Source organism: Penaeus vannamei, chromosome 19, assembly GCF_042767895.1.
Source record: "Penaeus vannamei isolate JL-2024 chromosome 19, ASM4276789v1, whole genome shotgun sequence".
Taxonomy (NCBI): Eukaryota; Metazoa; Arthropoda; class Malacostraca; order Decapoda; family Penaeidae; genus Penaeus; species Penaeus vannamei.
In genome coordinates, this window is record NC_091567.1 from 12,387,376 (window position 1) to 12,399,875 (window position 12,500).

A 12,500-nucleotide genomic window follows, 5' to 3' on the forward strand; every position below is an offset into this window, starting at 1 on the left:
GGTGAGGTCGAAACACACACAAGATTCTGGATTGATTTGTCCGAAAATGTGAATTTGAAAGGGCTGATGTCACTGCTCTTTTTTTACATCTTCCGAGGTCAGAGGTATGATGCCAAGGAGGAAGATCGTGAGCTGGGCATCCAGGCGGCCAGCCTCTATTTCCTCCTCCTCTCTGTGCCAGGAAGCAATGCCTTCCGTGTGTTCCACCCCGTCATGTACCTCAAAGCTCTAGATATCCTGCGCCTGACAACTAAATTGCGTGTGGGAGCTGTGAGCCCAAAAAAAGGGCGTCAAGGTGGTGTTAGAGGTAGTCAGAGGAAGTCGCATGAGGAACTAATGGCAGACATGGAGGATGACGATGAAGCTGAAATAACAATGCTTACTCCAAGTGAGGCAAACAAACTCATTCGATCTTTGAATATTCTTCTTAATGATTTCTTGAGGCTCTCCCAACGGTTCTCATTGAAACATTCACCAGAGTCAATGGATGAGACCATTAGTATTCTTGTTGATGTGTCACGGTCAGAAACCCACAATGCCCAAGGAATCTTTGTTGGCAGACATGGCCCAGCAACTGTCACAGCACTAGCGTACAATGCTTATGTGGCACTGCAATCTATATGCAACCCCATTCATGGTAAGGTAAACAAAATTGTTATTATGATTATGAAACACATAATGTACAATATTCTTATGATCAGTCGAGGGTCTTCAGACTTGTCAGCTCGATCTTTAGGGGTTATACGAGACCATTCCCTCATCTTTGTCAAGTACATATTGACGCAAGTGAAGGAGGAAGCACATGAAGGTGTATATATCCTTATCCAGCACTTATGCATTCAGGTCCCAGACAAGGCAGAATTTAGGCAAAAAACTGCACAGTCTGTTGTGGAAATATTGCGCTATCTTCCCATCCAGTTGTACACAAAACTGATGAAATGGTTCTTCAAGTTCTCCCATAACGAAAAGGCAGGTCACAGGCTTTTCCTACTGGAGGTCATCTCAAAGATGCTAGGTGAAGAAGAACGCCAAGCTGAGGGCTCAGATAATCGCCCAGTGCAGAACAGCACTCAAGAGGTACAACCTCCCCTCAGAACAATAAGAGAGGGTCAAGAGGAAGAGGAAGAGTCTGAAGATGACAACAGCAGTAGCAGTTTTGACAATGTTAGAGTAGATCATTCGGTAAATGTCCCACCGGATCGAAATATTCTCTCCCATAAATTTTTACTGAGTATTATATTTTCAAGGTGTCGTGATAGTGGAGCTACTGTCCGTTCAAAAGCGTTGGCCTTGCTGGCAGAATGCACATTTTCTACCAATCCAACCATTATGCTTGCTATGAAGCAAATATTTTTCCGTTCTCGGCCAACAGTCTTTACAACTCCACACATTGAAAATAACAACATCAATATGGAATCTCCACTTGAGCTAGAAGATGAGGATCTTGATTTACCAAATGCTTCCTTAGTTGTTTCTATGCTGCATCGTCGGGCACTGGATGACAAGGTTACTGTACGGAAGTCAGCTTTACAGGTTTTAGAAAACTTAATGAGAATTGACAATGAGATGCTTACGGATAAAAATATTGAGGTATGTATTGTAGTTCATAGCTTGTTGCTAGTATACTATGAATATATTTGTAATATTTTTCTTAAGGACAGCAGTCACTCATTCTAGGAATATATGTGTCACTCCAATAAAAAAAAATTATGATTAACAATTTCTGTTTTACACTATTTGTTCTTGAACAATTTTTTTCAGGAAAGACAATTGCAGGTTTGCAAGTTTCAGGGCAATAAACTCCCAAAATCACAATTTTCTAAGAAACTTACAGAAATTACTCAAATATCAAAATGATCTAATCATTCATATAGTATTATATATACTTTGTTTTTATACTGATTGTAAAATTTAGGCCTTTCATTTGAAAATCATCTTATACATGTTAACGTTCAGGTTTTTATGCTGTAAAATGCCCTTACCTTAAAATAAACTGTGGGTAGACTTTAGGCCCCAGATTGGTACTCCATAGATCTGTTTCATAAAAAATTGAAAATTTCTTTTCCTGAATTTAAGTTTTGTAGCAAAACTTGGATTTTGCTCTCAGTTGAATGAGTTTGATGTACTACCCATATATTCTTTTCAAGTTTCTGTAATAGTTATCTATTATCATATTATAAAGTCAAAGATAAAAGTTTATATAATGACTTATTTGGGAAAAGTTTATAGTAGGACTGCACCTGTCAAAGACTAAGTCCTCAACTCTAGTCAGCAATCTTAGGGAATCAAGTTCCCACTACCCCTCTTCCTCCCACTATTTACCAGCACACCCTATCCTCCTCTTCATTCTCCATTATCCCTTCCACACCCTCCTGAAGGTTTACATGACTCCTTTTTGTTACAGCAGTGTTCTTCCCCAGATCCTTCCCCCTAGAGATTCTTCCTGATACTTCACCTCCTTCCCCTGGTCCCTTGTCTCATTCCTCAGGTTCTTCTTCTACTTCTTCACCACCCATTTCTACCGTTTTTACTTGGGGATTACTTCATAATTCTTCCTAGTTTAGTTCCACACATACTGTGGTCTTATCTCTCCATTGCTGCAGCCCATACCTGTTTTCCTCACTCATTCTCTTTCCTGATCCCTCAACCTGTGGGTCATTCTCACAGAATCCCTTATTTTTTCTTTTGACAACTTGTTCTCCCTCCTCAAATGCTTTGATACCCTCCATTTGATCTATTTGCCATTTGCCTGTAACCCCCTTCCCCCTTTTACTAATTCCTGCCCTGTTTACCCAATTTACCCCTAATTACCCTATTCACTATTATGGTATCCAATAGTGGAGTATGACTTTTGACATGCAACCCATTTTGTTCTAATCATTAACTCAGTTCTACCCTTTTATTTCCATGATATCTTACCATAGTGCTATATGATATTTGATGTCTAACACGTTTAATTGTTACGAACATTAACCATAAATCAACTGAGAAGCACATGCAGTACTTCATGCATGTAAACCTTCCTTTACACTATCACTCTTTATAGTTTGACTATATTATCTTGACTCTGTCAATATGTGAAAGTTTAGTTCTTAATTCCGTTTGCTTTGTCTTTGATGTAAAAAAAAAAAAAAAAAAAGAAGATAAAGATAAAGATAAGGGCTCCTTATTATTCCTACAAAAAAAAAAAAAACTTTTATTGAAGTTTAACCAATTAAAGCCGGTATATTTTGAAGCCAAAAATAAAAGATTCCGGGCGGCTACAAAATCGGACTCTGCCCGCTGCTACATCGGAGCATAAGCCCCGTTACAGCGTCACACTGGCGGGACACCCGGCAATGTTTATTTTTTTGGGTGTCCCATATGTGGGACACCCGTCGTTAGTGGGTTAACCCATAATAAACATTGCCTGGCGACGCGCTAGTGGGATGTTGTATTGGAGCTCGCGCTCCAAATACGTTGTGGGCCAAGGCTGGCACAAAGGCAGATTCTGGGCTGGCCCTGTGCGCCGATTTTGTAGCCGCCCAGAAACTATTATTTTCGGCTTCAAAATATACTGGCATTAGTGGGTTAAAGTGATACCTAGCACAAGTCGATCAGAGTTTTTACTGATTTTGTGAAATTACATGAAGTTCAAAAACAACATTTCGACTTCACCAAGTGATAATTTAGGGTATCAAGGACAGGATGATCAAAGAAAATAGAAAAGCTAAATTTAAAAAATATTCCTGAGAACAAGATATTAACTAAGCCGTACTAGGGTTACCTCCTCACACACCCCATATCCCACTTACAGCATACATAATTCATGAAAACCATTTGGCAGTTTTGGAAAGGCTATACATTGATCAAGTCAGCTTGGATTGGGGGGGTGGGATATCAAGCAGGCAGTTGTCTTTAGACTTTAGGGGGTTAACAGAAGTTTATGCATGTTTGCTTTCTTTGCTGTCTCAAGTTGTATTGCTCCTTGGAATTACATTTAGAATAGAACTCAGTTCCTTTTAATAAATCAATAGTTTTCATTAACCCCAGAAGAACTTGCGGATTATATTTAGGCAAGCTCAGGGGGGACACAAAGCAGATTGGACGCAGTGTCTGTTAAATACCAGAAAATGAATGTGATGTGTCCAAATCTCATAATGCAGATTGTAATTAGTAGAACTAAAATTGCAACTGAAATAAAAAATGATCAAGTTGATTTAGTGAGCATCCAAACATAAAATGAAGCATTTGGAACATTAATAATTTTGGCTGCAATGTATCACAAAAAAAGAAAAAAAAATGTTCATGTTAAAATGTAAGAATAAAAAATGTAAGATTCATTAGCTTCCATCAGAAAAATTAATATGCAACCCTCAAAATTAAACTGTCCTTAATGTAGAAAAGCCCTTATCTTTTCAGTTAGAAGTAGTAAATTATAGGATGAGAAATAGTTATTAGGAAAATTCTTGCACTTTTTATAGTATAAACATTCTTACCAAAAAACTGGCAACTCACTCTGGACTCTGGAGTGGTCCAAGTTCCCAAGTCTCTTTTGAGAAAAAAATGTGGTGTAAAGCAATGAATCAAAAATGATATGATTGTTCGTTTCTGAAAATCTATAGATTTGCCTTGCACATTACCCTACAGACTTACTTCAAATCTTTAGATTGTTGAAAGTCTTCATTACAATGTACAACTTTCCACAGGTCTTAGTAGAGCACTGTCGGGACCCAGCGCTGATCATCCGTAAGCAGATGGTCACTTCTTTGACAACACTTGTATTGTGTTACCCAGAACACAGTGGTGTGATGTCAAGGTGGATAAAAGGGGTCTTGCCCCTTATTCTTGACCCAGAGATGAAAGTTCAAGAGAGAGTAGTAGAGGTAAGTTCTGACCTTAAATGAAAATAAGAAGCACATGATAAATATATGGAATTATGATGATGATTATTTTCTTTCAGGTGAACATATCTTTGATGCTATTTATTTTATTCAAAGTCTTAATGATATGACAAGGCTTTATTTTGTTGTTTTTAGTTAAGTAACATTTTTGCTCATGTTGGTTTGTCACAAGCATTAGTCTTTTTCATTTCTCAGGAAGTTACTGTATTTATATTTTTTATAAGCAATCTATGAAATACATGCATAAATTATATTACAGATTTATCCATAAATTATTACTTTTATGCTATTGCTGAAACAGATTTTGGAGAATATCTCATGTGATATGAAATTAAAAATATAATTTACAATTTATATCTGTCAATAGGTTCTTGATCAACTGTTATTCAAGCCCATGTTACCTCATGACCATCCTAAGGGTAATCTGCCCGAAAGCAAGCTACCCTGGCATGTACTGAGTGGCATCACAAAACATTCCTTCCACAAGTTTTTCAATAAAGCTATCATGATGTGGTCCAAAACAGAATATGTAAGGTGGGTATACTTATTTGTATTCATAGATTACAAAGATGTATGGTTGTGCATGATTGCAAATGTGATAGATTAAGTTCTGTATATATATATATATATATATATATATATATATATATATATATATATAATTTTTTTTTTTTTTTTTTTTTTTCATTTGTTTGATTGATTTTTTTTTCCAATTTTAAACAGATATATATATATAAAAGTGGAAGTTTGATATGATTTACTCTGTAAAGCTTGTAAGTGAAACAGTGTTTTGGTAATTGAACAAATATCATACAAGTAATTTACAGTTTTACTAGGTATTCATTGGTTGGATCTTCCTGATACCTCCTATCTATCCACCCCAAGCCATATTCTTCCAGGCCATTTATCATTAAGTCTGGTTTGCCAGAATATGTTTAGTGAAGGTTTGTTGGATTTTGCTGGAAAGCCATCAGGTTTCGGGGACACTACTATGACTGATGTTGCAATGATATTAGGTTAGAAAGGATGTAGGCCTTTCAAGTGGATTGGGCAGAAAGCAGTTCACTATTTTGATAAAAAAAAGCCTGGCTGTGAAATGAACTTGGTTAATTAGTAAGGTTTATTGTTTGTGTGTGTGTGTTTGCTGTAGAGTTTAAAATGATATGATTAAATAGTTTGCAACAAGTATTCCTTTCATCTTGCAGACCCCAAATTGCCAGCATTGCTCGCACTCACATTGGGAATAAATACAATGAAGAAGTCTGGACACTGTTGGCTTTGCTTTCCAATCATATTACTGTGAAAAATATTGCCTTTGCTGTGGACTATTTTGAAGAGCATTGTCAAGGAGAATCACAGGTGAATGACGCTAGTAATGTATCTGTAAATCTGCATTTATCTGCTTTTGGAAAGGATATTATTTTAGTATGGCACTTGTAAAAATGTTGATATATCAGCATTATAAAAATGATGCAATGACAGTTTTTTAATAACTGCAGGTGGGTGCCTATACCCTACAACAAGTATTGAAAGTACTGAGCAACAGCATCAAGCATGTACCAAACGACCGTGCTGAGGCCTTGCAGAAGCAGCTTTTGGAGCCTGTCAACAATTTCTTGGTTGGAGTTGAACTCATATCTTCCATGATGGATACAGTTACTCTGCTTAGTTATAAGCTCCATGGTGATGAGGCAGAGGGTAGGTTGGGTTGAACTGGATGTTATTTTGTTTCTCATATCTCTATTATTTGATATAAAGTTTAGTAAAAGGCTTAAATAAGAATGATATAACATCACAAAACCAGAGGCATGGCTAATTAAGTATTTCAATTAAATTATCATAATTTTATGAGGTTGCAATGTAAAGTTTTTCATTCTTATTTATACCTTACATTTTTATCTATCACAGTGAATTACATAATTTTTGTTTTTATGAGAAGCTACAACTAGATTTATTTTCTTTTACAATTACATTTCTGACAATCTGGTCCTTTCATGGAAATACAAAGGTAATATTTTATATATATAATATGAAATGAACATGAACTTTCAGGACAAAAAGACATAGAGAAATGGGTGGCTCCACTTCTTAAGATGTGTGACGACCACTTGAAACACATCCTGTTTGAAAAGACAGACCCCATAGACAAAGAGGGAGAGGAGCTGCTTTTCAGGTAAGAAAGGGATGATGAATGCGTACTTGGTTGTCTCTTGTGGATTTTATTGTGATGTCAAATCAACAGAATTAACCCATTAGATCTGAATAACATGACCATCACATCAGGAAAAAAAAAAATGGCTGAGGGCTGCATGACATGAATATACCATCTTTAAAAATTTGGCTGTGGGTTGGGGTGATGGGAGTATGCCATCATGAGAATTTTGGCTGAGGGCTGGGCTGACAGAAATGAGTCATCGTAAACATATAAAGTTCTTGGAGAAAGATGAGACTCAATGAGTGTTTAGGAAGGGGCTCTTTTATTATTTCAATTTCCAAGGGTTTAATGTATCATCTGTCCTCTGTAAGTAGTGACAAGAACAGCACTTTCTCCTGGGAAGACACTTTCCATGCTCAGGATCCTGTTCCTGTTGGCTGTGGCTGGCTACACAGGTTGTTATAGAAAATCAAGTAATATGAAAAAATAGGATAACAAATCTTTATTGTGACTGTTACCATGCAGTTGTAGACTACCTAGAGAGATTATGTAGAATCTGGCAAAGGAAAACATTTTATTTCCATCTTGATATAGCATGACAATGGACAAATATAGACCTTGGTAAATTGCAAAAAAAGAAAAAAATGCTTTTGCAGAAAATAGATAATGTGATTGCAAAAGTGTGACAGTGAGTCTATATATCACACATAAAAGTTCCTCTGGGTTGGCCCAGTGTAGCTCACAAGAAGAGAGAGTGGTGTCTCAAGTAAGTGTAAAACCTAGATATTGGTCCATGTGCATGTTGTAATGTACCTGGATCCAGTGGGTTAATTTTGTTCAGTCAAAATTTTCAAAAGACTAAATGATATAAATAGTATAAATTTGGATTTTCAGTGCATGTTCTCCTCCCTTTCTTTTTTCATATCAATTATAATTTTTTTCTATGTATTTACTATCTTTTTATCTTCTACAACTTTTCAATCAGTTTTATCCTTGTCTCGTTTTCTTTATTATCCTTCAGAGACTTTCCTTTTTATTTTATATTTTATATCCCATGATTAATCAAAAGAGACTGCAAAGTCAATGACAGAACTTCATTTTCAATCTTAATCTCATCTACAGACACCTGTTTACCTTGGGAGAGGCTTCAATGCTTTGTCCTCACAAGGTCAACAAAAGGATGTTCTTGATGCTGCAGAGTATCATATTTCACCAATCAGGAGTACAGAGAACTGGGTCAGCAATTATCCCCTCGTCCCAGACACAGAGTTCTCAGCCTACGGCCATCACTTTTATACCAACTACTAGAGTGCAGGTTTGATTTGAGAAGTTGGTTTTGTTTTCAGTTTGAGTAGGTTATGAAAAATCTATTTGGCTATCCTTTTGAATATCCTTATATATATGTATGTATATATGTATATATATATATATATATATATATATATATATATATATATATATATATATATATATATATATATATATATTTATATATATATATTTTTTTTTTGTATATATGCATATACATATATATGCATATATCTCTATATATTTTTTAATTATTTATTTATTTATTTAATTATTATTATTATTTATTATTATTATTTTTTGAGGATGTAATCCACTCATTGCATGGCATCTATCATCACTCCCATGTGACACCCTATCAAGTCAAGTGCAGTCAAGCCTGCTCTAAGTTGTAGGTCAGACATTTGTTTACTTTTTTGCCCCTAACTGTGGTCATTCAGGAGAAAAAGACCCATAGAAGAGGCTCTTTTACCCTTATTTAGTAAAAAAAATAATGTATGCTGCAGTTAATTAAGAGGGCAAAAAGCATGGTGAAAATGTTTCCCTTGCCTCTAATTTTTAACTCTATTGGCTAACTTTATGTGAATGGATTATTATGATGTAGAGAGGTTTGATGGACCAGCATCTGAGAAACATGTCTTATATCCATGAGCGCTTGCTTGCAAACTTTGACCAGATTTTTTTAGTGCATAGTTTTTAACATGGCTCTGCAAAAGTATATGTATCTTCATTTTCTATAACATATTTTTAAGGTCTTATCACACCATAACTTTTCATGTCAATATGAGATTGCTCAAGTGAACCCTGGGACATCACTTAGATGGCACCATGTTTGTTTACCAAAGGCACTATGTTTCCTACCTTGGTAGGGTGATTTGCTCAGACCATTTGCATATTTGTCTTATTTGATTTATTTTTACTTATACCTTATGCTATTCTAGCACCTCTTGATTACTTATTTGCTATTCAGGCTCTGGCTGTGGTGACCCTGGGCAAAATGTGCTTGCAACACGAAGATCAAGCCAAACGCATCATCCCAGCTCTTGGGAAGATGCTAGATTCCAGTACATGCTCATCTCTCAAGATCAATATTGTCTTCACACTATCAGATATGTGTGTCAGGTAATATTTGGAGGTTTTATTTGATATTTAATAGTTTGTTATGTATGTGTGGATCTGGTTCATGGGTGTCTCACATTTGAGTCCCAGAAATAAAAACATTACTGGGCGTCCTGCCATTGCGGTGCTAGATCAGAGCTTGTGTTCTGATTTTGTTGCCTGTGGTGGGTGGCGCACGGGCAGGTTCCTGGACTGGCCCGTGCGCTGATTTTGAAGCCACCTGGAAACCATTATTTTCGGTTTGAAAATGTAATGGTGCTACTGGGTTAAGATGCTACCTATTTTTGTTATATGTTAAATTAATTGATTTACATTTATACCTCATAATGATACGAGAATAATGATAATTATTGTTATAATTATTATTATTATTATTATTATTATTATATTATTATAATTGTTATCATTGGTACATATTTTCTTTAGGTATGCAACACTGGTGGATCCCTTGATGCCACAAGTTACTGCTTGTCTCCGAGACCCAGATTTGCAAGTTAGAAGGACAACTCTGACTTTACTGATCAATCTGCTGCAAGAGGATTATCTTAAACTCAAAGGTTCTTTCTTTTATAGGATCTTACAGGTAAAGGAAAAAAGGATTGTTTTATTAGCAAATTGTTGCATTTACTAGCCATTGAGCCAGTTTTTGTAAAAAAAAAAATAAAAAAGAATGGGTTTATATTTTTTTTCCAGTAATTAGTGTGTTTATTAGACACCAATGTGTAGAAATGTTTTCAGATTTATAATGTAGTTTACATTGATTTTTTCTTTTCTTTTCTTTAGTGCCTTACAGATGACCAAGAAGACATACGGAGCACAGTCATTTTCTACATTACAGAGAGGTTGCTGAAACGTTTTCCAAAGATCCTTTGTCAACACTTTATTGAATGTATTTTCCATTACAACTGTTATGAGGTAAAGTATTAATAATGTTTAAATGTATTAAGTGCATTTGTATTATTCTCATTAACCTGTTAAATGCGGGTGCCTTAGAGCTCTGTGCAGAGCTTTGTGCATTTATTATAAGTCATTCCTTTCACCTCGGCTGTCAGCCAAATTTTTCATGATGACACATCCAGCCTTCAGCCTATTATTCCATGACAGTATGCTGCTTTTAGAAGTGATATATATATTAAAGGCCTCTTTATGGTGGTCCAGAAGTTGTCTACATTAAAAAAAGAAAAGAAAAGAAAAAAAAGGTCGATTTTGAATGATGTGCTTTCGCAGTGTAATAGATGAAAGATTTTTCTATTCAGAAATGAAATCAAAATGCCTGTATTATTTTTTTGGGGATTTTGGAGAAGTTTTCAAAAATGGTCAATTCATGCCAAGAAACACCTAAAGCAGTGGGACCTTACCATAAGATAAGTAGCTTGTGACATTGTTATGTGCTGGGAATTTCCATAAGACTTCTGAATGCATGTAGATGATAGGAGATTATGTTGTATGAAGATTATTCTTCTACCTTTTATTGTTAATACCAAAATAATTATGAAAAGATACAAAAAAAATTAACTAGTGCTATTTCAAGAGTATCTGCAACATTCCTCAGATTTAGGATGAATCTTAAAGAAAATCAGAATGCCTGTTTTGTTGTTGTTGTTGTTGTTGTTGTTGAATGTTCAAACTTTGGTCAAGTTACACTTTTATTTTATTTATTTTTTGTTTTATTATTTTTGTTTATTATTTTTTTTTAAATAAAAAATAAAAAAAGTTTTTTGTCAATTATAAGATTGATAGCAGAGATCTGGCTAGGGTCTAGGTAAAAGGGTGTGACTTTCATTAAAACCAACAAAAGAAATTGGGGGGTGGGGGGGGAGTAGACAATCTCCTTAATTCCTTAATGTTTTTCATATTTTTCATTTCTAGGAGCATGAGAGTTACAACAAGTTTACTCAGAGTACTTCAGAGAAGGAGCTCTTCTCTCTAGCAGAGGAGCACCACCGAGAGGACCGCCACATGATTTATCGGTTTATGCTGGATCACATGCCTGATGATCAGAGATTTACAATTACCCAAAGACTCTGTCAAGATGTGCTAGGTAAAAAGAAGAAAAGATAATTGGTCTTGCATAAGAATTTTCAAGATTTACCATAACTACAGTTTATAGTTAAATAGATGCCAAGCTTACTAAGATTTAAAGATACAAACAGTGATATGATTTACAGCAAATATTTTACTTTTTAAATTTTAAAAGTCTGTAGACTCAGCTTTTATTTCTGCCTCATGCTAGGGGGCATTGTGGATGGCCGGATCAAGCTGACGCCTTCAAGCCTCCCGATGCTACAGGACACGCTGACAGTACTGAGCAGCGATGAGATCAAGCTGGCATCCCTTAAGTCCAGGCCTGAGGATGCCGACCAGCCAACTGACCAAGCTGAACAGGCAGCTATGGCAGGAATGGCCATCAAGAAGACCATAATTTCACAGGTGGGTTGGAGAGATGAACATGATGTTTTTAAATTTTTTATCTATTTATTTTTCATCTAGTTTGTTTATTTATTTTTAATATTCATTGTTTCTCTGTGGAATATTTTTTCTTTTCTTGGACAGTTGGTCATTCACTTGCACTGTTTAATTTACATGAGAAATGATCCCTGAAAAGGGTTTGACCTCACAATCCCTTCAATCTTGACTCATATTATTGCTAAAAGAATGGGAAAAACAATAGCAGTACTAATGCTGGTACAAAAAATGCATACTAGTATTGTCGTTCAAGGCAGTTGGTTTATTTTTGATATTGATATGAATGATTTTCTCTCTCTCTCTCTCTCTCTCTCTCTCTCTCTCTCTCTCTCTCTCTCTCTCTCCCTCTCTGTCTCTCTCTCTCTCTCTCTCTCACTCTCTCTCTCCTCTCTCTCTCTCTCTCTCTCTCTCAGAGAGAGATACAGAAGATACAGAGACAGGGATACAGAGATACAGATTCTCTCTCTCTCTCTCTCTCTCTCTCTCTCTCTCTCTCTCTCTCTCTCTCTCTCTCTCTCTCTCTCTCTCTCTCTCTCTCTCTCTCTCTCTCTCTCTCTCTCTCTCTCTCT

The 12,500-nt window shown here is 35.8% G+C and overlaps 1 protein-coding gene across 1 annotated transcript in view; it reads left to right on the forward strand.

The window, feature by feature from the left end:
- LOC113830542 (condensin-2 complex subunit D3-L) overlaps window positions 1-12,500 on the forward strand; it is a 30,402-nt gene that overhangs the window by 319 nt on the left and 17,583 nt on the right. Inside the window, exons 1-12 of the mRNA XM_070133901.1 lie at window positions 1-1,590; window positions 4,689-4,865; window positions 5,251-5,417; window positions 6,089-6,242; window positions 6,383-6,581; window positions 6,936-7,056; window positions 8,161-8,353; window positions 9,317-9,468; window positions 9,892-10,048; window positions 10,249-10,380; window positions 11,335-11,506; window positions 11,699-11,895. The exon at window positions 1-1,590 is cut by the window's left edge and continues 319 nt beyond it. Of these exons, the coding sequence (XP_069990002.1) occupies window positions 1-1,590; window positions 4,689-4,865; window positions 5,251-5,417; window positions 6,089-6,242; window positions 6,383-6,581; window positions 6,936-7,056; window positions 8,161-8,353; window positions 9,317-9,468; window positions 9,892-10,048; window positions 10,249-10,380; window positions 11,335-11,506; window positions 11,699-11,895 (3,411 nt within the window). The remainder of the gene's footprint in view (window positions 1,591-4,688; window positions 4,866-5,250; window positions 5,418-6,088; window positions 6,243-6,382; window positions 6,582-6,935; window positions 7,057-8,160; window positions 8,354-9,316; window positions 9,469-9,891; window positions 10,049-10,248; window positions 10,381-11,334; window positions 11,507-11,698; window positions 11,896-12,500) is intronic.